The sequence below is a fragment of the Macaca fascicularis genome, chromosome 11, assembly GCF_037993035.2.
Source record: "Macaca fascicularis isolate 582-1 chromosome 11, T2T-MFA8v1.1".
Taxonomy (NCBI): domain Eukaryota; kingdom Metazoa; phylum Chordata; class Mammalia; order Primates; family Cercopithecidae; genus Macaca; species Macaca fascicularis.
The window spans coordinates 30947018-30973295 of NC_088385.1; the positions used below are offsets into that span (position 1 = coordinate 30947018).

Consider the following 26278-nt stretch of genomic DNA (forward strand, 5'->3'; position numbering starts at 1 on the left):
AACCTAGGCTGAGTGAGGTGTTTTCTCCACATTTTAGCAATAAACTTTATTTCAGTGTTTATTATCACTGTAATATCTGATTTTATTGTATATTTTTCTACATGTGATTCTCTTAAGGGCAGGCACCATATTTTTCATCTCAGAAGGTCACAAACTATTAGAAAAATGGGCTTGCAGATACATGTACAGCAAAGAATAATAATTCAAGATGCCTCATGGAAAAAGTATTCTGAAAAGTAAGAGAGACATATGTTCTAGAAGAGACAAGAAAAGGCACAATAGAGAAATTAGAGCCCTCATACATTGCTGGTGAGAAAGTAAAACAGTACAGCCACTTTGGAAAACAGTCTGGTAGTTCCACAAGGGGTTAAACATAGAGTTACCATGTGACTCCACAATTCCACTCTTAGGTATATATCCAAGAGAAACGAGAACATATGTTGACATGAAAACTTGTACATGAATGTCAACAGAAGCATTATTCATAATATTCAAAAAGTAGAAACAACCCAACCGATGAAGGGATAAATGAACTTTGAAAACATGCTAAGTGAAAGAAGCCAGTCACAAAAGACCACACATTGCATGATTCCATTTATTTGAAATGTTCAGGACAGACAAATGCATACAGACAGAAAGTGGATTACTGGTTGCCAGGGCTGGGGAGAGGAGGGAGAAGCTTGGGAGAAGTTGGGGCCAAAGGGTATGAGGTTTCTTTTTGGGATTGTGAAAATATTCTAAAATTGATTGTGGTAAAGCATGCACAACTCTGTGAATATACTAAAATCATTGAATTGTATAGTTTATAAGGAAAAAGAGATTACTCTGGGGAAGGGAGAAAGATTTCATGGAGTTGGTAAGATTTGAATTCACTGATAAACAAGTGATATAAAAGCAAAGTGATGTGCTGTAGTGACTAAACATGTCCTTCTGTTGGGCAGATCTGGCTTTAAATCCACTTGGTCAATTTACACTTCCTAAATCTGTAACCTCATCTAAAGTGTAAATATATTAATATACCTACTTTGTAAAATTATTGTAGTAAGTTATATAAGGGATTTAAAATATTTAGTCTAATGCCAGGCACATAGCAAATATTAGTAAGAAATATTAGTTACTCTTAATATTATAAATCTGTTTAGTATTGAATGGGACACAGTGAACATGTAGATACATCAATGGGAAGGAACTCTCAGAAACTTATCTGGTTTCCAGCAGAAAGAGATATGAGAGACAAAATAATATAAATGTAACTTTATTAAGTTTAAGAATATTTATTTAATACCTTTTTCCTAACTACTAGACACTTTGCTAGACTGCTGGATATACAAAGACAAATGAGAAGTGAGTAGATTGCTGGATATACAAGTGAGAAGTGGTCCTTGACTTGGTAGTCTAGCAGACAGATAAACAAATATGCGTAAGAAAGCATTATATTTCTTATAATAGAAATGTTTTTTGTATGCACAAAGAAGCGGGTGGGCTGGAAAAATAATGTAGTCAAGGTGACTTGCTCAATACTGAAACTGCTCATTAACTACTTAGGCCAGCACTTATGGCACACTTCTTAGGATGCCTTGCTAATATTTTCCACTTCCAGTACAGAACACAGATTACAGGTTTAAGCCAATTTTATTCAACAGTTGAGAAACCCAGTGTCCAAGGATTAAAGAAGACTTGTTATACAAGGAATGTGAATATTCCAGAAATTTCTGCTCAAAGTCCCCAGGTTATTGTCTTTGTTTCTCTCTAGACTGTAAGCTCCTTGAAGACAAATATCTTGAGTGTTACCTTGTTCACTCTTGAATTGTCAACACTTGGCCCAGGACTAGGTATGTGGTATACAATCAATAAAAAACTGTTGAATGAATTTTTTCAAATTCCTCCCATGGCAAAAACGGAAGAAACATTCCCGAGTGGGCTGCTAGTTGACTGTTTCTCTCATCACTATTTACAGTCTGAAACGGACAAAGACATCTATATAATCATTCCTTCCTTTAAATAAATAATCTGTGAGTTACGCTATTCTTTTCCTATTGCTTCAGGAGAAGCTATTAGGCAGAAAGCTTTTAAGAAAGGCTTTGCAAGAAAACTCTTCAACAGAGATGGCACGTATGAATTGCTGTGATCTGGAGTTGAAGACAAGAACAAAAGTAACTCTAGCGCATAATTCTTTGACCGAAGTCATCTTACTGGTCACTGGTCGGCGGAGGCGCTCAGCCTACTTGCATCCGGTGCTTGAGAGTTCAGATAGGCAAAGGTGAGAGGTAGCATCTAGTCAACATCCATTTCTTGAGCACTTACTACACGTCAGTCACTTTGCTTAGTCCCCGTGTTTGCTCTACTCTGCTTGGAAGTGGTGAAGAGATTCGGCGGGATCTTCTTAGGACCAATCCTACAAAGTTCCGATGGAACTCATTTTGATTTGGGGGACGGTTTATTTGCAGGGATTAGGTGGAGAAACAGGGCCTGCTACTCAAGAGGAATGAGAAAGCGTAACTAACAGGAGGTAGACTGGGAAGGAGCAAGGCAAAGTCACTCCTTTTCACAGGGCAACTCTCCTAAGACCATGCTCAAGCTGGGGTGGCAGGGCTCTGAACATGGGGCCCCGACCCTGGTCTCAGCCTGGGGCCACGTGACGCGCGTGTTTACGTTGAGTGACGGGCGCTGGGTTGGGCGGGCCTTGCCGGAAATCAACTTCCGGGGGCAGAGGTGTTCGAAGCCGGGTGGTGCGTGGGCTACTTCAACCTGTGTGACTGGGCCGCGGTCTCACCTCAAGGGCCTGGGGCCGTGCCTCGGGTGTACGCGTAGGGTCTGTGTGCTGGGGGTGGCTCACAGGGCAGCGTGGGTGAGCGGCGCAGCGGCGGCAGCGGAGAGCGAGAGAGGGGAGCAGGTAAGAGAACGTTCGCCTTCCGGGGCCTGGGTCTTGGGGTCGGGGACGCGCGAGGCGGGCGGAGAGCGCCCCACCCGGAGGAGGAGCGCGGCCGAATTTCCGCCGCCTGCAGCCCGCCTGCTCCGGCCTCGCCCTTGGCGGTCGCAGCGACCGGGAGTCAGGGGGCGTGACCAACCTCCCACAGGAACGGAGCCAGCTCCCGGGGCTGGGAGTGCCCACTCGTTCCTGCGCTGGCCGGTAGGTACCGGTACCTGCACGTCCCAGAATCGAATGTTTTCGAAGGTCTACGCCCACGAACACGTGATTATTGTGTCACCGAAGCGCCTATCGAACGGAGACCTTGATTCTTGCTTAGATCTCACAGAACGCGCCTGGTTTCTGTATCCCCTTTTACTTTGCCAAGTACACCGGGGTAAAAGCTCTACAGCGTCCGCCAGCCACATTTCCTTAGAGTTTCTTGGGCCACATGTTGCAATAAAAGGGGCATTTCAGGGTCAAGCTAGGAGCCAGTAACTTTGCCAAGTGGTGAGGTATCCTTTATCCCCGTTAGCGCGCCTCCCTTTCCCAACAATAAAGATATTTCCTCCATCTGCGCGTGTCGCCAGCTGCGGAGGAAAGCTTTGGACATGAAACCTATTTTTGGCTTCACTTTAAGGAGTGGAACCCTATTAAAAGCTGCGCTGAGTGTTTTTTTGGTAGGATGATGTTGTTGCTGCTACTCTCACTTGCTTCCCTGATGAGAGTTGGGGCAGAGCTTGATTTCCTGGAGGGTGAAGTCTTGGTCACAATTTTAGGTGACTCAGCGGCCCCTTCCGAATTCTCTTTCCTTCCCGCCCCTCTCAGCTGTGCGAATACTGTTGCCACCTTTCTCTCCAAATGTTAATCCGAATGGGAGTTGGATGATGGTTTTTGGAAGCAGTTTGCATGTTGCGTGGTGGAGTTATTGGACTGGGCTGACATTTCACTTCACAATTTAAGGCAAAACCCCCCCACAATATTTAGTTGGGTGGGGTGACAGGGACTGACAACAAATTCGCTGTTGTGTTCTCTGCTGTCGTAGAGTTCTACACTTCAGGATCACCTGATTGCCCTCTGCTGCAATTTCGGTTGCGTTGAGGGGATTGGTTATACTGTCTGTACCTGTTAGGTAAATGTAATAAGGGGCATGCCGGGCAGAGTGCACCTGCGTGGTGCTGGCTAACCAGTAAACTGTGTGGTAGAGAATTGCCTTGGTTACGAAGTTTGGTATCCTCCAGGCTGCCTAGGAGGGTGTTCTGTGGGCTGGGAAATCTTCTGAACTGGTTTCCTAGCAACAGTATAAGCCCAATGGAATAAACATAAAGAAAACAAAGTGATGAAAGTTACAACTTACCTCTTTTATTAAATGGAAAAATGTAGCTTCTTCTTGGAGTGATCCACTCAAAACTTCTGAGACATTTTTGTTTATTTTGATCATCTTAGTACTTAATAGCAGACAAAAGAAACTGCAGAAAATCATCCCAGAGGGACATCACTTTGTTTATGGGTGGCATTAAAAAAGAGAAAAAAGACGTTTAACAATGAGCTTGTCTGAAGCTTAAATGGACAAATAGGAATTTTGTGTGACAGGCATTTTATGTTGTACTCCTATCTATATGTGTAAGATGTATGCATTACATATGATTGTTATGAATGAAGATAGTAGAAGACGGGGTGGGAGTGGAGTGGGGTGGATGAGTGGATAAGACTGGTTCCATTAAGTAAAATGGAAGGGGAATGTTTTAGATAAGTTGTTCCCAAACTCTGGGTTATAATTATGGCACTCCTTTATCAACCTGTTCCTTGTGTTTTTTAATCTTCCTTGAAAGTTTATCAAATGTTCTTGTTTTCTGTCCAAACAATGAGCACTTAATTGAAAAAGGCATCTCTCTTTAGATTAACTCTTTGTGTTTATGTATATCTGTTTCTTATTTACTAATGATAAATTAATATTTTAGATTTCCAGTATTTTAAGGATTTTTGGTCTCCTTACTGTTCCTCCCTGCCATATTCCCATACCCAGTAAGCTTGGTTTAGCTCATTTAAATTGATCCTTATTTTTCAAAAGGGCGTGTGTTGCTTTTTTTTTTTAAAAAAAAAACATTAAGGTTTATTGAGGTATGATTTATAAGTAAAAAATAATTTTTATTATATTGCTGTATAAAGTCTGACAAATGCATATGGTAATGGAACCACTGCCACAATCCAAACAAATAACATTCCCATCATTCTAGAAAGTTTCCTCCCCTCACTCATAGGTCCTAGCAACCACTGATCTGTTCTCTGTCCCTATGTATAGCTTTGTCTCTTCTAGTATGTTATGTAAATGGAATCATACAGTATGTAGCCTTTTGTTTCAGGTTTCTTTCACTTAATGCTTTGATTCATCCATGTTGATGCTTGGTTGTTTTTTATAGCTGAGTAGTATTTCATTGTGTGAATATATCATAATATGTTTATTTGCCATTTGATGAACAATTTTTGGCATTTAGGAATGAAGCTACTATAAACATTCATGTGCTGTTCTTTGTACATTAGGGTACAGGTCTTTGTGTAGACATACGTTTTCATTTCTTTTGGTTAAACATCTAGGAATGGAATTCTTGGGCCATGTGCAAGTGCATGTTTAACCTTATAAGAGATTACTGGCTGCACGCGGTGGCTCAGACCTGTAATCCCAGCACTTTGGGAGGCCTAGGTGGGCAGATTATGAGGTCAGGAGATCGAGACCATCCTGGTCAACATGGTGAAACCCCATCTCTACTAAAAATACAAAATTAGCCAGGTATGGTTGCGTGTGCCTATAATCCCAGCTACTCAGGATGCTGAGGCAGGAGAATTGCTTGAACCAGGGAGTCAGAGGTTAGAATGAGCCGAGATCATGCCACTGCACTCCAGGCTGGTGACAGAGTGAAACTCAAAAAAAAAAAAAAACCAAAAAAAAAAACAGAAAGAAAGAAATTACCAAACTGTTTTCCAAGGTAGCTGTTTCATTTTGCATTCCAACAGGTGACGTTTGATGTTCCAGTTGCTCCACATTCTGGTCAGCACTTGTCATTTTATTTTTAATGTTAGCTGTTCTAATATGCATTTAGTGAAAACTCATTTATGTTTTAATATGAATTTTTCTTCTAACATATTGAGCATCTTTTCCTGTGCAATTTTTTTGCCATCTGTTTATCTTCTTTGATTGAATGTTTGCTGAAATCTTTTGTTCATTTTTAATAGGGTTGTTCATTATTGGTTTGCAAGTGTTTTATACAGTCTGGATACAAATTCATTGTCATATGTATGTTCACAGTGTTTCCTTTGAGTCTGTAGTTTGTCCTTTCATTTTCTTAACAGTATCTTTCAAAGAACAGAAGTTTTAAATTTTGATGAAGTACAGTTTATCAGTTTTTTTCTCTTATGATTTGTGCTTTTTTGTCATGAGAAATTTTGCCTAATTCAAGGTTGCAAAGATTTTTTTTCTTATGTTTTCTTCCAGAACTTTTATAGCTTTAGATTTTAGATTTAGGTCTGTGACCAATTTCTTGTTAATTTTTGCATGTAGTGTGAGGTAGGGATCAAGACTGACTCTCTCTCTCTCTCTCTCTGTGTATGTGTGTGTGTGTATGAATGCCCCAGTCTTGCAGCACCATCTGTTGAAAAGACTATTCTTACTATCTTTTCTTTGTTAAATTCCCTTGGCTTGCCTTGTCAAAAATCAGTTGACTATGTTTGTGTGAATTGCTTTGTGGACTCTATTTTGTTCTATTGTTTTGTGTGTCTCTTTGGCCAAAACCTCAGTCCTTTTTATGGTAGCGTTATATTGTACCTTGAAGTCAAAAAGCCTGAGTCCTCCAACTTTGTTGTTATTTTTCAAAAATTTTTGAGTATTCGAGTTCTTTCTTTTTCTTTCCATGTACATTTTAGAATCTCTATTTCTATATAAAAGCATTGTGGAATTTTTAGTAGGATTGCATTGAAGTTATAGATCAATTTGGGGACAGTTGACATCTTAAAAATGTTTTCTAATCCGTTAATAAAATACCTTTCCTGCCCCAGTGCTGTGGCTCATACTTGTAATCCCAGCACTTTGGGAGGTCAAGGTGGGAGGATCGCTTGAGCCCAGGAGTTCAAGAGCAGCCTGGGCAACAGGGCAAAACCCCATCTCTACAAAAATTAGAAAAATTAACTGGATGTGTTGCCGTGCACCTGTAGTCCCAGCTACTTGGAAGGCTGAGATGGGAGGATTGATTGAGTCTGGGAGGTCGAGGCTGCAGTGAGATGTGATCATGCCACTGCACTCTAGCCTCTGCAACAGAGTGAGAGCCTCTTTCAAGAGAGAAAACAATGAAACAACCTTTCTACATTTATTTGGTCTTTGACTTCTCTGTTTTTAAGTTTTTAGCATAAAAATGTTGCACATATTTTGTTACGTTTGTATCTCAATGTTTTACATTATTTGGTGCTGTTGTAAATGGTAACCTTTAAAAATTTTTAAATTTCCAATTATTTATGTACGTGAATCAATATTTTAATATTGATCTTGAATTTTTGAATTTTACAACCTTGTTAAACTCACAAATTAGTTCTAGTAACTTTCGTAGCTACTGCTGTCTGCTAGTAGAGACAGCTTTATTTCACGTTTTCTCATTTGTTTGCGTTTTATTTTGTTTTCTTGTCTCTCTGCACTGGCTAGGACCTCTACTAATATTAACTAGAACAAGTCAGATCAGCGCAGATCCTTGCATTGCTCTTCATCTTAGTAGAGAAGGTATGTTGTCTTTTACCATTGAGTAGTTAGCTGTAAGTTTTTTATGGATATCATTTTGACCCAGCTGAGGAAGTTCTCTTTAACTCCTGCTTAGAGCTTTAAAATTTAATCATAAATGGATGTTGTATTGCTTTTTTTGATTGTGAACATGATAGTTGATTATAGTAGAAAGTTGGAAATGAAGGAAGACTATTTAAAAAGTTACCCCATTTTCAGTAATCTGAGGTAACTGCTGCAAACATTGTGGTAGCTTTTGTTTCAGTCTTTTCTTTTGCAAACATATTTTAAAGACGAAATTGTTAATATTGTTTTATATTTTGCCCTTTTCACTCAGAATCACATTGTGAGTACATCATGAATTATTTTGAGAACTTGATTTGTAATGATTGTGGGTTATTGTGTTATATGGATATGCCTGTCATTTAATGATTTTCTTTTTGTTAAATAGTAAAATTGTATTTCAGTTTTCGCTGTTGAAATTAACATTAAATATTTGTGCTTAACTCTGATAATTTTTCAAAGTAATTTATAAAAGTATGATTATCACTAGTATATATATATTTTCAGGTTCTTACTGTCCACTGCCTCTGTTTGGTGTTCTTGAAATTTGTTCTTTAGGCTATTGTAAGACATTTGGAGTCAGTATCATTGGCTTTTTGGGCATCACTTTAAGGTAGAATCTTTGAGTTTCAGAAACAGTTCCTTAGAGATTGGTCTAGTTCAAACTATTTTTTAAGAGGTTTAGAGTCTGTAATCATTAAATGACTTTTCTGCCTGTACTATTTTGTTTCTACTGATCTACACAGAATTCCTGATGAATGATGTATAATGTAATATATCACCTGTGCTCTTCTTTTGATTAAGAATTATGGAAATCTTTGTGCCTAGCATCATGTAAAACCCTTTATGTATGTCGTTTTATTGAATTCCAACTGCTACTTTTTGGTAGTAACTTTTTTTCCATTTCATAGACAAAGGAAACCGAGTCTCCAAGTGAGCAAACTTACCTAAGTTTGTATTAACAGTAAGCGGTAGAGCTTGAGTTTGCTCACATGTCTTCCTGAATCTGTGCTTTTATTCATAGGCTATACTATGAGTATTATGTTATTTTAGGTATTTTGTATATATTATGTTTGTTTTGAATATATTAATTTTAATGCTAACAATAACTTTACTAAGCAGATTAACAAATTAGCATGAGATGTTATCAGTACTTCTGAAATGTTTATCCAAATTTATGTCCTCTTAAATCTATTCTTATTTCCTAAGTGGCACAAAGATTATTGTTGGCTATATGCTATCCAATTTTACTTAAATAATTAGGACCGTATCTACTGTGACTAGTAGAGGATACAACAATTTATTTTGAAATATGAGAAATTTTGTAGTTATAGGTTTAATAAATGGGATTAAAAAGTAATGTTAATTACTTTATAAAATGAGCTCTGTTATAATTCTAGTAAAATAATTTATTTTCCTTAGAAGTATATGTACAATTTGGTATTTACTTTTCAACATGGACTAGGTGAATGAAATAATTAGTTTGCGAAGTATGAAATCACTTTTTCTGTGTATTCAGAGAAGGCTGACTTTTCTGTGTCTACCATCTCCTACGTTTTTTATTATGTTCAGACCTGTGGTTAAAGAGTAGGTCGACGGATCACTAGGTCAGGAGATCGAGACCATCCTGGCGAACACGGTGAAACCCCGTCTCTACTAAAAAATACAAAAAACTAGCCGGGCGAGGTGGCGGGCGCCTGTGGTCCCAGCTACTCCGGAGGCTGAGGCAGGAGAATGGCGTAAACCCGGGAGGCGGAGCTTGCAGTGAGCTGAGATCCGGCCACTGCACTCCAGCCCGGGCGACAGAGCCAGACTCCGTCTCAAAAAAAAAAAAAAAAAAAAAAAAAAAAGAGTAGGTCTACATAATCATTTTAAAAAGCTGCTTACATTTTATGAGAGTTCAGAACTTCTGCAATTGTAGTAAAGACAGTGCTGCAGTGTTATGCAAGATCCATTAATTTATGAATACGCTTCACTGACAGACGGGCTTACATGAATATTATTTAAAATCAACATGCTTAGACATCAGTAAAAGATAGTGATTAAAAATGAGATTAAGTATTATTTTAATTATGAATTTTATACAGACAACTTAAAATTAGGTTAGACCTTTTGTTTAGTTTGCCCAAAGTGGGCATGAAAAACAAAATAAGCCTGTGAAAGCTGAATGGCATTAAATGGGCCACCCCGAATCAGAAGACAAGTTGAAATGAATACCTATTTTCCATTTTGCTGAATGAGAAGAATGTTTAATAAATGGTGATAGTTTTCATGAGATGTTTAGATATTTTAAGTTTTGTCTCTTGTTGGTTATGCAGAAGAAATTTGTTAATTTCTCTTTTTATTCAGTCCAGGAATTTATGACTTATGAGTGGAGTGTTGAATCCATTTACAATTAATGTATTTACTAACACTTAAGGTAACCTGTCATTTTGCTATTTTTTCTGTATATCAAGTAATTTTTTGTCATTCCTTAATTACTATGTTATTGCTTTCTCTGCCTTTTCTGTATTAAGTATATATTTTCTAATATACCATTTTAATTTCCTTGATGTTTCTTTTTTTTTATTTTTATTTTTTAAGAGACTGAGTCACCTAAGCCGAAGTGTAGTGGCACCATCATACTCACTGCAGCCTCCAGCTCCTTGGCTTAAGTGATTCTCCTGCCTCAGCCTCCCTAGTAGCTAGGACTACAGGTGTGTGCCACCATGTCTGGATATTTTTTTTATTTTTTGTAGAGACAGATTCTCACTCTGTTGCCTGGCTGGTCTTGAACTCCTGGTTGCAAGTGATCCTCTTGCCTTGGCCTCCCAAGTGCTGGGAATACAGTTGTGAGCCACTGCACCCAGCTCTGATGTTTCCTTTACTAAATATTTTTTGAGTTATTTTATTTATTTATTTATTAATTATTATTATTATTATTATACTTTAAGTTCTAGGGTACACGTGCATAACGTGCAGGTTTGTTACATATGTATACTTGTGCCATGTTGGTGTGCTGCACCCATCAACTCGTCAGCACCCATCAACTCGTCATTTACATCAGGTATAACTCCCAATGCCATCCCTCCCCACTCCCCCCTCCCCACGATAGGCCCCGGTGTGTGATGTTCCCCTTCCCGAGTCCAAGTGATCTCACTGTTCAGTTCCCACCTATGAGTGAGAACATGTGGTGTTTGGTTTTCTGTTCTTGTGATAGTTTGCTAAGAATGATGGTTTCCAGCTGCATCCACGTCCCTACAAAGGACACAAACTCATCCTTTTTTATGGCTGCATAGTATTCCATGGTGTATATGTGCCACATTTTCTTAATCCAGTCTGTCACTAATGGACATTTGGGTTGATTCCAAGTCTTTGCTATTGTGAATAGTGCCGCAATAAACATACGTGTGCATGTGTCTTTATAGCAGCATGATTTATAATCCTTTGGGTATATACCCAGTAATGGGATGGCTGGGTCGTATGGTACATCTAGTTCTAGACCCTTGAGGAATCACCATACTGTTTTCCATAATGGTTGAACTAGTTTACAATCCCACCAACAGTGTAAAAGTGTTCCTATTTCTCCACATCCTCTCCAGCACCTGTTGTTTCCTGACTTTTTAATGATTGCCATTCTAACTGGTGTGAGATGGTATCTCATTGTGGTTTTGATTTGCATTTCTCTGATGGCCAGTGATGATGAGCATTTTTTCACGTGTCTGTTGGCTGTATGAATGTCTTCTTTTGAGAAATGTCTGTTCATATCCTTTGCCCACTTTTTGATGGGGTTGTTTGTTTTTTTCTTGTAAATTTGTTTGAGTTCTTTATAGGTTCTGGATATTAGCCCTTTGTCGGATGAGTAGATTGCAAAAATTTTCTCCCATTCTGTAGGTTGCCTGTTCACTCTGATGGTAGTTTCTTTTGCTGTGCAGAGCTCTTTAGTTTAATGAGATCCCATTTGTCAATTTTGGCTTTTGCTGCCGTTGCTTTTGGTGTTTTAGACATGAAGTCTTTGCCCATGCCTATGTCCTGAATGGTATTGCCTAGGTTTTCTTCTAGGGTTTTTATGGTATTAGGTCTAACATTTAAGTCTCTAATCCATCTTGAATTAATTTTCGTATAAGGAGTAAGGAAAGGATCCAGTTTCAGCTTTCTACTTATAGCTAGCCAATTTTCCCAGCACCATTTATTAAATAGGGAATCCTTTCCCCATTTCTTGTTTTTCTCAGGTTTGTCAAAGCTCAGATGGCTGTAGATGTGTGGTATTATTTCTGAGGACTCTGTTCTGTTCCATTGGTCTATATCTCTGTTTTGGTACCAGTACCATGCTGTTTTGGTTACTGTAGCCTTGTAGTATAGTTTGAAGTCAGGTAGCGTGATGCCTCCAGCTTTGTTCTTTTGACTTAGGATTGTCTTGGATGTGCGGGCCCTTTTTTGATTCCATATGAACTTTAAAGCGGTTTTTTCCAATTCTGTGAAGAAACTCATTGGTAGCTTGATGGGGATGGCATTGAATCTACAAATTACCTTGGGCAGTATGGCCATTTTCACGATATTGATTCTTCCTATCCATGAGCATGGTATGTTCTTCCATTGTGTCCTCTTTTATTTCACTGAGCAGAGGTTTGTAGTTCTCCTTGAAGAGGTCCTTTACATCCCTTGTAAGTTGGATTCCTAGGTATTTTATTCTCTTTGAAGCAATTGTGAATGGAAGTTCATTCCTGATTTGGCTCTCTGTTTGTCTGTTACTGGTGTATAAGAATGCTTGTGATTTTTGCACATTAATTTTGTATCCTGAGACTTTGCTGAAGTTGCTTATCAGCTTAAGGAGATTTTGGGCTGAGACAATGGGGTTTTCTAAATATACAATTATGTCATCTGCAAAGAGGGACAGTTTGACTTCTTCTTTTCCTAACTGAATACCCTTGATTTCTTTCTCTTGCCTGATTGCCCTAGCCAGAACTTCCAACACTATGTTGACTAGGAGTGGTGAGAGAGGACATCCCTGTCTTGTGCCAGTTTTCAAAGGGAATTTTTCCAGTTTTTGCCCATTCAGTATGATATTGGCTGTGGGTTTGTCATAAATAGCTGTTATTATTTTGAGGTACGTTCCATCAATACCGAATTTATTGAGAGTTTTTAGCATGAAAGGCTGTTGAATTTTGTCAAAAGCCTTTTCTGCATCTATTGAGATAATCCTGTGGTTTTTGTCTTTGGTGCTGTTTATATGCTGGATTATGTTTATTGATTTGCGAATGTTGAACCAGCCTTGCATCCCAGGGATGAAGCCCACTTGATCATGGTGGATAAGCTTTTTGATGTGCTGCTGAATCCGGTTTGCCAGTATTTTATTGAGGATTTTTGCATTGATGTTCATCAGGGATATTGGTCGAAAATTCTCTTTTTTTGTTGTGTCTCTGCCAGGCTTTGGTATCAGGATGATGTTGGCCTCATAAAATGAGTTAGGGAGGATTCCCTCTTTTTCTATTGATTGGAATAGTTTCAGAAGGAATGGTACCAGCTCCTCCTTGTACCTCTGGTAGAATTCAGCTGTGAATCCATCTGGTCCTGGACTTTTTTTGGTTGGTAGGCTATTAATTATTGCCTCAATTTCAGAGCCTGTTATTCAGGGATTGAACTTCTTCCTGGTTTAGTCTTGGAAGAATGTAAGTGTCTAGGAAATTATCCATTTCTTCTAGATTTTCTAGTTTATTTGTGTAGAGGTGTTTATAGTATTCTCTGATGGTAGTTTGTATTTCTGTGGGGTCGGTGGTGATATCCCCTTTATCATTTTTTATTGCATCTCTTTGATTCTTCTCTCTTTTCTTATTAGTCTTGCTAGCGGTCTGTCAATTTTGTTGATCTTTTCAAAAAACCAACTCCTGGAATCATTGATTTTTTGGAGGGTTTTTTGTGTCTCTATCTCCTTCAGTTCTGCTCTGATCTTAGTTATTTCTTGCCTTCTGCTAGCTTTTGAATGCGTTTGCTCTTGCTTCTCTAGTTCTTTTAATTGTGATGTTAGAGTGTCAATTTTAGATCTTTCCTGCTTTCTCTTGTGGGCATTTAGTGCTATAAATTTCCCTCTACACACTGCTTTAAATGTGTCCCAGAGATTCTGGTATGTTGTATCTTTGTTCTGATTGGTTTCAAAGAACATCTTTATTTCTGCCTTCATTTCGTTATGTACCCAGTAGTCATTCAGGAGCAGGTTGTTCAGTTTCCATGTAGTTGAGCGGTTTTGATTGAGTTTCTTAGTCCTGAGTTCTAGCTTGATTGCACTGTGGTCTGAGAGACAGTGTGTTATAATTTCTGTTCTTTTGCATTTGCTGGGGAGTGCTTTATTTCCAATCATGTGGTCCATTTTGGAATAAGTACGATGTGGTGCTGAGAAGAATGTATATTCTGTTGATTTGGGGTGGAGAGTTCTATAGATGTCTATTAGGTCTGCTTGCTGCAGAGATGAGTTCAATTCCTGGATATCCTTGTTAACTTTCTTTCTCGTTGATCTGTCTAATGTTGACAGTGGAGTGTTGAAGTCTCCCATTATTATTATATTGGGAGTCTAAGTCTCTTTGTAATTCTCTAAGGACTTGCTTTATGAATCTGGGTGCTCCTGTATTGGGTGCATATATATTTAGGATAGTTAGCTCTTCCTGTTGAATTGATCCCTTTACCATTATGTAATGGCCTTCTTTGTCTCTTTTGATCTTTGATGGTTTAAAGTCTGTTTTATCAGAGACTAGTATTGCAACCCCTGCTTTTTTTTGTTCTCCATTTGCTTGGTAAATCTTCCTCCATCCCTTTATTTTGAGCTTATGTATGTCTCTGCATGTGAGATGGGTCTCCTGAATACAGCAGACTGATGGGTCTTGACTCTCTATCCAGTTTGACAGTCTGTGTCTTTTAATTGGAGCATTTAGTCCATTTACATTTAGGGTTAATATTGTTATGTGTGAACTTGATCCTGCCATTATGATATTAACTGGTTATTTTGCTCGTTAGTTGATGCAGTTTCTTCCTAGCTTAAATGGTCTTTACATTTTGGCATGTTTTTGCAATGGCTGGTACCGGTTGTTCCTTTCCATGTTTAGTGCTTCCTTCAGGGTCTCTTGTAAGGCAGGCCTAGTGGTGACAAAATCTCTAAGCATTTGCTTATCTGTAAAGGATTTTATTTCTCCTTCACTTATGAAACTTAGTTTGGCTGGATATGAAATTCTGGGTTGAAAATTATTTTCTTTAAGAATGTTGAATATTGGCCCCCACTCTCTTCTGACTTTTAGAGTTTCTGCCGAGAGATCTGCTGTTAGTCTGATGGGCTTCCCTTTGTGGGTAACCCGACCTTTCTCTCTGGCTGCCCTTAAGATTTTTTCCTTCATTTCAACTTTGGTGAATCTGGCAATTATGTGTCTTGGATTTGCCCTTCTCGAGGAGTATCTTTGTGGCGTTCTCTGTATTTCCTGGATTTGAATGTTGGCCTGCCCTACTAGGTTGGGGAAGTTCTCCTGGATGATATCCTGAAGAGTGTTTTCCAACTTGGTTCTATTTTCCCCCTCACTTTCAGGCACCCCAATCAGATGTAGATTTGGTCTTTTTACGTAATCCCATACTTCTTGCAGGCTTTGTTCATTTCTTTTTCTTCTTTTTTCTTTTGGTTTCTCTTCTCGCTTCATTTCACTCATTTGATCCTCAATCGCTGATACTCTTTCTTCCAGTTGATCGAGTCGGTTACTGAAGCTTGTGCATTTGTCACGTATGTCTCGTGTCATGGTTTTCATCTCTTTCATTTCGTTTATGACCTTCTCTGCATTAATTACTCTAGCTATCAATTCTTCCACTTTTTTTTTCAAGATTTTTAGTGTCTTTGTGCTGGATACGTAATTCCTCCTTTAGCTCTGAGAAGTTTGATGGACTGAAGCCTTCTTCTCTCATCTCGTCAAAGTCATTCTCCGTCCAGCTTTGATCCTTTGCTGGCCATGAGCTGCGCTGCTTTGCCGGGGGAGATGTGCTTTGATTTTTGAATTTCCAGCTTTTCTGCTCTGCTTTTTCCCCATCTTTGTGGTTTTATCTGCCTCTGGTCTTTGATGATGGTGACGTACTGATGGGGTTTTGGTGTAGGTGTCCTTCCTGTTTGATAGTTTTGTTTCTAACAGTCAGGACCCTTAGCTGTAGGTCTGTTGGAGATTGCTTGAGGTCCACTCCAGACCCTGTTTGCCTGGGCATCAGCAGCAGAGGCTGCAGAAGATAGAATATTTCTGAACAGCGAGTGTACCTGTCTGATTCTTGCTCTGGAAGCTTCCTCTCAGGGGTGTACTCCACCCTGTGAGGTGTGGGGTGTCAGACTGCCCCTAGTGGGGGATGTCTCCCAGTTAGGCTACTCAGGGGTCAGGGACCCACTTGAGCAGGCAGTCTGTCCCTTCTCAGATTTCAGCCTCCGTGTTGGGAGATCCACTGCTCTCTTCAAAGCTGTCAGACAGAGTCGTTTGCGTCTGCAGAGGTTTCTGCTGCTTTTGTTGTTGTTTAGGTGTACCCTGTCCCCAGAGGTGGAGTCTACAGAGACAGGCAGGTTTCCTTGAGCTGCTGTGAGCTCCACCCAGTTCGAGCTTCCCAGCGGGTTTGTTTACCTACTTAAGCCTCAGCAATGGCGGGCGCCCCTCCCCCAGCCTGGCTGCTGCCTTGGGGTTAGATCGCAGACTGCTGTGCTAGCAATGAGGGAGGCTCCGTGGGCGTGGGACTCTCCCGGCCAGGTGTGGGATATACTCTCCTGTTGTGCCCGTTTGCTTAAAGCGCAATATTGGGGTGGGAGGTACCCGATTTTCCAGGTGTTGTGTGTCTCAGTTCCCCTGGCTAGGAAAAGGGATTCCCTTCCCCCTTGCGCTTCCCAGGTGATGCGATGCCTCGCCCTGCTTCAGCTCTTGCTGGTCGGGCTGCAGCAGCTGACCAGCACCGATTATCCGGCACTCCCTAGTGAGATGAACCCAGTACCTCAGTTGAAAATGCAGAAATCACCGGTCTTCTGTGTCGCTTCGGCTGGGAGTTGGAGACTGGAGCTATTCCTATTCGGCCATCTTGCTCCGCCCCCCTCTGAGTTATTTTCTTAGTGGTTGTCCTGAGACTTACAAATAGTACCTTATTTTGTAACAATCTATATGGATTAATACTAACTAAATTTAAGTTTACAAATTTTGTTCCTATATATTCCCTCCCCTTCTTCATGCTATTATTGCATAAGTTACATCTTTCTACATTAATACAGTGTCCATTAACACTGATTTATAAGTCTAGATTTATGCAGCTGTCTTTTAAATCACATAGGAGAAAGGAACCACAACCACACATACATTTATATTCTCTTTTATATTTACCTATGTAATTATCTTTGCCAGTTTTCTTAATTTCTTTACGTAGATGCGGATACTGTGTCCTTTCAATTCAGCCTGAGGGACCCACATTAGTATTTCTCGTAGATAAGATGTGCTAGTATGCACTCTCTTTGGTTTTGTTTATCTGAGAAAGTCATAATTTCTTCATATTTGAAGAATAGCTTTGCTGGAATTAGAATTCTTAGTTGGCAGTCTTTTTCTTTTAGGAATTTGAATGTATCTTTCCACTGCCTCTGGCCTCCATGGTTTTTAATGAGAAATCAGATATGAAATCTTATTGATGATTCCGTATTTGTGATGAGTTGCTTCTCTCTTGTTGCTTTCAGTATTGTTTTATTTTTTGAAAATTTGGTTATGATGTGTTACAGTGTGGATCTCTTGAATTTTATCCTACTTTGAGTTTATTGAGCTTCTTAGATGTATAGATTAATGCTTTTCATCAAATTAGAGAAGTTTCCTCGTATTGTTTCTTCAAATATTCTTTCTGCCCCTTCCTTTTTCTCCTCTTTTTCTGGTACTCTTTTTATGCATATGTTGGTATGCTTGATGGTTTCATATAGGTCTTTGATTCTCTGCTTATTTTTCTTCATTCTTTTTTCATTGCATTCCTTAGCCTGGATAATCTCAATTGACCTGTCTTCAAGTTCAGTGATTTTTATGCCAGCTCAAATGTGCAGTTGAACTCTTCCAGTGAATTTTTGAATTAAATTATCATACTTTTTAACCCCGCAATGTTTGTTTCTTTTTTTGTAATCTCTGTCTCTTGGTTAATAATCTCTATTTGCTGAGATACTGTTATACTTCATATACGATTTTCTTTAGCTATTTGAAACCGTATCTAATAAAATATTTAAAGAAAACATTTTAGTGTCTTTGTCTCATAAGTCCAATGTCTGGGCTTCCTTAGGGACAATTAACTGCCTTTTTTCTCTCTCTGTATAGATCATCCTTTCTTGTTTCTTGCATGTCTCACAATTTTTTTTTGTTGAAAATTAGATAATTAAATAATTCCTAATGTGGTAACTCTGGAAATCAGATTCTGCTTATCAGGATTTCTTCTTGTTTGCTGCTCTTGTTATTTGTTTGCATAGTGACTTTCCTGAACTGTTTATGTAAACTTTGTATTCTTTTTCTGTGTGGCCACCAAAGTCTTTGCATGGTTAGTACTGAACAGCTAATGATTGGACAGTTATTTTTCTAATGTTTGGAAGCAATGAGTCTCCCAGCGTCTCCTGATGGTCTCTGTGTGCATGATGGGGCATGCCTTCAATGCTTAGACAGGCAGTTTATAACTCTGCTTTAGCTTTTAGTTCCCACTTGTACAGAGCTTAAAGTGTAGCAAGAAGTCAAAGCTTAGGTCGCCTTTTCAGTTCTTTACTGAGCACTTGCATGAGCTTGGCCATCTGGAGTTCAAGGAGTGTGTTGGATCTTATCAAAACCCCCTATTGACATTTCATTACCTAGCTTTTACTTTTAAGATTCTGGTCAGCTTGTTGTTTGCCCCAACTGTTACTGATACTTCAGGCAACTTGATGTTAAACAGTTGGCTTTGTTTGCTTTTGACAAATGCCATCTGGGGAAAACGTTATTGGCACTGGGCAAGCTCTGAGTCAGGTCAAATAAAGACAAGTAAAGGAGTGGTGTTTTCCAGGGAACTGCCGGACAGGTCAATAATGACAATTTCTGGGAATGGAGTTTTGGAGGAGCTCCAACCCTATTGTGCCCCTCCTGGTAGCTGCTAGGCTGCTGGATTTTACTGTGATTTTTGAGCCTCCTAGTTTTCAAGGCTCTCATGGTACTGGAGATAGAGGGATGAGATTAAAATGCCATAAAACTTGTTCTTAATGAAAATCAGCGATTTTTCTGTAGTACATTCTCCTAGATTGATGCAAGCCTTTGATTAATTTCTAGAGTTCTGAAAAAAGTTGACTTTGACAATTTTTGCCACTATTGTTCTTGCTTTATAGATGAAAGGATTTTTGGATTTGCTTAACTCCACTATTACTGCTGATGTCACTGTGTAGTATTTTAATAGCTCAAGTTCTTCTTAGTGTTACCTTATCCCAATTATATTACACTACTTTGCTTCATCTTTATCAACTATGCTGTACAGCTTCATATAAGAGATCATTTGGGGATTATTCTAATTCAGATATGTAAAAACTTCCCATATGTAGCAAATCATTTAACAATATTAGGCATCTGCTTAGTGCTGTGGAAATTCTATAGGATGAAAATTACAGTCTGTTCCTATATTTAGGGAGGTGTCTGCAGTAGAGTTAGTATTTTATACATGTAAAAAAAGTTGAATTATTGATTATATGAGTGAAAGATCTGATAAGGTAGAAGGTAAGCTACTTTTATTAATAATAAGTAGTATGCTGCAGACATAGAGCATTATTAGCCATTATGTAATTTTGTTCTTAAATAATTTGGGTCGGTTTTAAATAGAGGAAATCTTCAGTTTAGGCTTGTGAATTATGGCTAAAAATTCAATTGAATTGCCAAAATGATTATGCTGAATATTATTAGTGATCATTAAACACTGTGTGCTATGCCTGAACATATTACTTGGAGAAATTGGATTTTCTGGTTAATGGAATTTCCTAGTAAAAGAAAAACAGCCAGAAGCCCAGTTTTTCCTTGATTTTGTGAAAATATCTAGACATGTATTTGTGGGCTTTGATGACTTAGTTATTGAAGGTAAATGACCTCTCCCCCTGCCCCTTTTTAAAGCATTTAGCTGAATGCTTATCAGGCTATGGTACCTGGCATTCATAATTGAGAATATTGTTTTCCAGTGCTGCAGAAGAGAGTCACATGATTGTTGCCCTCAAATAATTGGTAAGAACATTGGGTTAAAATGTAGTTGTATTGTATTTTTGGGTTCTTACAATATGAATATATGTAAGTTTTTGTGTTTTATTTACTTTACATCACTTTTCTGCATGAGGAAGACATAAATGGTTTGCAAATGTTGTAAATGATTACTAGAGATGCCTTTTCATGCTCACATTAGCCAGTCCCTGATATGCATTTATTTTTATTATTAACTTTCTGATTAAAAATAAAATTATGCATACTGGCATTTTTTGGGGGAAATAATGCTATTATTTATTTCACCATTCAGAATGCAAAATTAGCAATTCCTACTGTAAGCAATTTCAAATTTTCACACTTACCATGAATTTAAGGATGCAAAGGACCTGCTTTATATTTCTGCATTTTTTTTTTGTGAGGGAAAGTCATGTTAGGTATTTCTAAGATGTGTTTTTCTCTTCTCTTTACTCTCCTTATTACATTTGAATCGTGTAGTTTTAAGCTAGGTATTTATTTACTTATTTGTTACCAGAGAGATGTCTCATGTTTGGGTGGTATATATTGCTGCCAAAGGCTCACCATGACGTTGCTCAAGGTGAAGAGAGGCCTTAGCACCACTCTCTGTTACCATCATTTGGGTTTCAAGTCTCGGCACGTCATTCATAGGTTACAGTATCCTCATGGTCGCACATTTCTTTCAGCTCTTGTCATTCCACTTGAAGGGAGACCATTAGATGTTCTAGAGATGGCTGCATGCAAATGTTTAAAACCTTTGAGAGAATACAGTGCACTAGGGAGGCTATTATTATGACTATCAGGAGGATAATACCAAGAGTTTGGAGTATGCTCCTTACCCAGGGTCCCCATAAACCATACCTCTTAAACTCAAATAGATCAAAGAATGAGCTAGATAAGAAGTCTACTCGCTTAACTAAGTAGTTTTTTCATTAATCCCCTGCAACTGAATTTCTATAATACCTGATGTTTTCTCTGTAGGCCGTAAGTGCCAGTGGCCGCACAGGTACTTCTGTGTTTAGCCACTTTTACTATTTAGCATAACTTTTACAAGAGAATTTAAAGTCTGTTGTGTAACCATAGCCTTTACAGTATATAAAGCCTATCATGCTAACTAGCCTATCATGAGGGATACATTTCTAATCATTGTCTGTTTTATTCCAAACCATGGAAAAAGGACCTAACAAATGATGCCCTTCCAGAGGAGTGAAGGCCTCCAGGCAGTGTTTTCTTAAACCCATGATGTGGGTTAAGAGGAGTGAATCAGTGTTCTGTTTCTGACTGATTATGAGGCAAAGTTTCTCACTCACATCGGGCCTTCATCTTTTATCTATCAAAGTGTAAGATTATCCATGTATAAGGCTGGCTGCAAAATTCTTCACAAATAAAAGTATATCCCATAAGTGCACACAACAGACCTTTTTTCCACTTCTATTCATAGAGGCATAAGCAAGGAAGAAAATATTTAAAGATAAGAGTCTAATGATAGTAGAGAAATCTTGATCTACGATCTTGGGAAAAGCTGTTCACATCAAGGATGCCTTCTTCTGGGGAGAAACTTCTCTGGTTAGCTTTACGTTAAGGATTTCGATGAGTGTACAGTTCCAAAAGTGTGGAGGGATCCTTCACAGTTGTGTGATTACGAACCCAAGGTGCGAGGTTCCAAAGTTTTGTTGCAGATTGGATGGCAAGGTCAGTCTTATTCTGATGTTCTCAGAAGATCCAGTCTTTGGATTCTAGATTGTGAAAGGGTTGATTGTCCTCCAAACCATAAAAAGCTTTATTGACCTGATGAAAATACACTGTGGTAAAATAATTTAGTGTTATAACATCAGCCCTCCTGCATGGGAAAGTTTTTATACAACCAAAAAACATGCATTGAAAATGAATGAAATCCTTTTGTAAATGTTTAAATGGCCCATCAGGTAGCCGAATGTACCTGAAGCTTTGATTGTCTTCCCAGGAATATAGAATGGAACATTGGTTATAAACTATTTTCACAATTTATAAGTCACCACATCAATATATTTAATTTGGATCATTTTATCTTTTCCTTGATGAGTCATGGAATGCAGAACTTTTAATAATAAAAGGTTTAAGGACTCAATAAGGACAAGGCAGCTGTTCTGGTTTTTCATGAGTCTGTGCTTAACATTGGACTTGATTCTCCAAATTAGATGCATAGAACTGATAACTGATGGGTAATCATAGGTAATTTGACTTAGACCATGCATTTTATTCAAATTGTGTATCTAAATAATTTCAGTGTTTGGTTATTTAGCATGAAAATCTGGCAAAGTACTTCCTTGGTATTTAATTAATTTTTGTTCTACTTGGATCAGCAGTTTTATAACCCAGTCAGTCTTTTCATGAAAGTTCCAGGAATTCTTACCCAGTTCACATGACATGATTCTAAAGCTATTAGAAACCTGTATTCAAGAGTACTTTTCAGGGTCCTCTCCATCTTTCATGAACCTCCTAAAAGATGCCATGCTTTTGAAATTTTGAGAAACTGCATCAGCATTAAGCAGTTAACTATGGAAATGATTTTAAATAGTTATAATTAACAATACAATTGACAAAGAAATTTTGTTATTTCTGTGGTCTACAATAACATAATAACTTTAATTGTGATTGATAGCATATACTCAGACATAATAGAATTTTAGAAGTCCCATACAATTTTGGAACATATATTAATATAATTTACTAAAATATAACCTGGAGACTAAACATTATTTTTATTTTGACAAAGTTTTCCCTGTAACTTAGCATGCCAAATAATCCTGTTTACCTGTCTCTTAAATGCTTCAGGGGCCCTCTGGAGGATTCCAAAATTCGATGTCAGAAAAGACCATTTTAAAGGTGAAATTTGATTTTGAGAAGCCTATCAAATATGTTTAAAGGTTTAAAATACTTGATATTATGAAATAGAATCCGGGTTACTATAAGTCATTCATTTAGCCAAAATGATGACTTAAAATTTTTTTTTTTTTTTTTTTTTCTGAGATGGAGTCTTGCTCTGTCGCCCAGGCTGGAGTACAGTGGTGCCATCTCGGCTCCCTGCAAGCTCCGCCTCCCGGGTTCACTCCATTCTGCTGCCTCAGCTTCCTGAGTGGCTGGGACTACAGGTGCCTGCCACCAAGCCCGGCTAATTTTTTTTTTTTTTTTGTATTTTTAGTAGAGATGAGGTTTCACCATGTTAGCCAGGATGGTCTTGATCTCCTGACCTCGTGATCTGCCTGCCTCTGCCTCCCAAAGTGCTGGAATTACAGGTGTGAGCCACCACACCTGGCCCATTATCTTTTAATATTTCATGAAAATCTTGTTCAAGAGAGAAAGCCAAATTTCAACCTTCATTAGTCTGTTAATGTCAATCCCAATTTTTAATAAACCTTATAAACAAATCACTTCAATCTTAGTTTGACCAGAAAGTGAGATTCTCATAAATCGTTTCTAACCTTTTACCATTTTTGTGAAAGAGAAGATTAGTGCTTTAAGAAAAAACCTTGTTGTGCCTTTATTCCCATTTTCAATTTATGGAAAAACCGAATAATACCGCTTTAAATTTGGCCAATACGTTCACACACAGATTTTCTTTTACAACATTAATTATTTATTATTTCTTCTTCTTCTTCTTATTTTTTGAGACAGAGTTTCACTCTTTTTCCCAGGCTGGAGTGCAGTGGTGCGATCTCGGCTCACTGCAGCCTGAGCCCCTTGGTTCAGGTGATTCTCCTGCCTCAGCCCTCTGAGTAGCTGGGTTTACACGTGCCCGCCACCAGGCCTGGCTAATTTTTGTATTTTTGGTAGAGACAGTGTTTTGTCATGTTCGCCAGGCTGGTCTCGAACTCCTACCTCAGGTAATCCACCTTCCTCGGCCTTCCAAAGTGCTAGGATTACAGGTGTGAGCTGCCACACCCAGTTCAAGATTTTTTATAGCACTTTCATAACTTGTGTAAAACTTTAGCTTTATTTTATCTAATTTTAAACAATCCTTTAACTCTTTAAACTAGGCAAAAATTTATATTCCCATGCTTTCTTATAATCTTTTACCAAAACACATTTCGTTTTTCAGTAGTCTTAATTATATGTTAAAATGGTAATTCTTAGCAACTTTCACTTTTGGTGCATAAATTTCCTTTCATTATTCCTTTCATAATTTCCATAGACCATCTACAACATGCTTGGACTTTCTGACTTATCCTAAACATCCTTCTTTTTAAACAACCAGGTCATTTTTCACTTTAGGACAATAATTTACGATACAAGATCCTTTCTGATATAAAATCTCTTTTCTTTATAACCTTCTTTGTATAGCTAGGGGACTTGACTAATTCCATATGTCCCCAGGCCTTTAAAGTCAAGGCAGTGTATGACCTTAAAGCATTTAACAAACCTAGTATCTGACCTGAATAATTTAGACCACATATCTTTATTTTTGCCAAAAATCTTTAAAATGTTTTATTTCCCAAAGATTACTAAAATCATTACAACTAAACTAAAAGGCATTACAATTTTTATTTTTCTTTCAAAATATTTGATTTAAGCACCTATTTTTCTTTAAACCAATTAATTAGAGCTCTTTTACATAAACATTACACATACAACACATGTATAACTACACAGACAGAAGATTATTACAGTTGTTGTAAGTTTCTGTTTACCAGTTCTAAGTTTTTAAATTGTATTACTGGCTATAGGATGAAGTCTTTGGAAGAACAGGGCCAAGAAAGGGTCTCTGGAGCCTCCTGTTTTTCCCAAGGAGACCCAGGCTGTTAGAGCTTGAATATCTGGTTTTAATTAAGCTGATTTTTAACCATAGCACTCTTTAATAACAGTTTTTCTGAATTTTTTATTACCTGACTTTATCCAGGCCAAACAGCTGATACTTTTGTGCTTAAAGAAAGAAAAATTGAAGATGATTTGTAGAGGTTAAGATAATTTAAAAATGGTAAGGGTCACCCAAATATCAATGAGAAAGTACTCATTGCCTAAGCTGGGAATTGAACCCTGACCCAGCAGCCATTTTGATGGCGGAGACTGAGAAAGTATTATCAAATAGTTACAAGGTCAAGCTTCCAGGGACATACAAAACAAGATGGAGTCTCATCTATTTTTTCCTTTTTTTTTTTTTTTTCCTTTTTCTTCTTTCAGGGATCTGCAGCAAAGATTATTACTGACCAGTTTGCTGGGACATCTTGAACAGCGGGCTTCCAGGGTTTTAGGCACATATTTTATCCTAAGGTACCCCTCTTTATGACAGAACAACACAGAAGGACAAAGCACACTAGATTAACTACAGCTTAAGACCAGCCTCAGAATTCTTTTTTGTATTAATTAAAACTTCACAGAGGAGATAAATAGTGATTTTTACCATTCATTTAACCAGTTTGGACAGAGAAACAGAGGCCAGAAATCTGAGTGGTGAGAAATTCTTACCCTTTTGCCAACATGCCAAGCCTCTGGGTTTCCTTTCCCTGAGTGGCCCTAGTGACCTGGCTCACCACACCATAACCCTGAGGGCCAAGCCACAACACAAAGAAAAATTATCTTTTTCCATTCTGGCCGGTGCAAAATACTTGTGACAAAACATAGACATTAGCGAGTCTGCCTAGCACCCAATATCAGACTGGCAGGGCTCAAAATTGCCCCCAGATGGTCCCCATCATCTCTAAAGCTTTTTTAGAAGCTTCTGCATATTAATAGGCATCCCTAGATGTGATTAATTTGGGAAACTTCATTTTTAAATACACTTCTGTGTATTGTTGTTCACTTGGAATGTTTTACTGTAAGTTATGTTTAGTAAGATTTTGTCATTTCTGTAAGACTTTGTTGTCTCTTGGGTCTAGTGTATAGCAGGAAGGAACTCAGTTTTCTAGAAATTAAGGATTCCGTTTTTTACCTAAAATGTTGGCTTTACTCTCAGGTTCTCTTGATTAACTTAGCCAGTTTTTTTTTTTTTTTTCCCTCTACCTAAGCACACCAGTAAAATGAAACAAAGGGGTGGAATATAAAAATCCCTGTGAATTTTCAAATGCCAAATTTTATAACCCCTACAGTATTACAGTTTGCTACCAGTTTCTTTCTGACCCAGTCAGATGTAAGAGGCCTCTAACTGGACCCTAGCCAGTTAATTTCTGGATTAAATCCATTCCTGGACCCAGTCCAGTTTCTGTCATGACTTCCAAACCCAGTTTGGATTAGAAATTTGCTCAAAGATACTTGGAGAGCTCAAAACACAAATCCATGGAGTTCTGAAATCCAAAAGAGAACTTACTGCCATCCCCAGCCACACTGAGATCAGTGGACTCAAATGGGTCCTGCAGGTACCTTGCTTTGTTCACTCAG

At 38.3% G+C, this 26278-nt stretch overlaps 1 protein-coding gene and 1 long non-coding RNA gene across 31 annotated transcripts in view; both read left to right on the forward strand.

Moving 5' to 3' along the window:
* Positions 1-2537: 2537 nt before the first annotated feature.
* The window catches only part of CCDC91 (coiled-coil domain containing 91), a 373101-nt gene continuing 349360 nt past the window's right edge, over positions 2538-26278 (forward strand). For 25 of the 30 annotated variants that reach the window (XM_045364916.2, XM_074006508.1, XM_074006511.1 and 22 more), the window contains exon 1: positions 2703-2893. Coding sequence is in view for 1 of the 30 variants with exons in the window: in XM_005570456.5 (XP_005570513.3) it covers positions 2570-2893 (324 nt within the window). In the remaining 29 variants the exon portion in view is untranslated. Of the gene's footprint in view, positions 2894-2914; positions 3131-10313; positions 10427-26278 lie in introns of those variants that run through there. The other 5 variants (XM_065523945.1, XM_065523942.1, XM_005570456.5 and 2 more) reach the window with 4 other exon arrangements.
* LOC141408042 (uncharacterized) lies at positions 9202-9764 on the forward strand. Its single transcript, XR_012420100.1, has 2 exons — positions 9202-9321; positions 9587-9764. It is a non-coding gene; the product is annotated as an uncharacterized lncRNA (long non-coding RNA).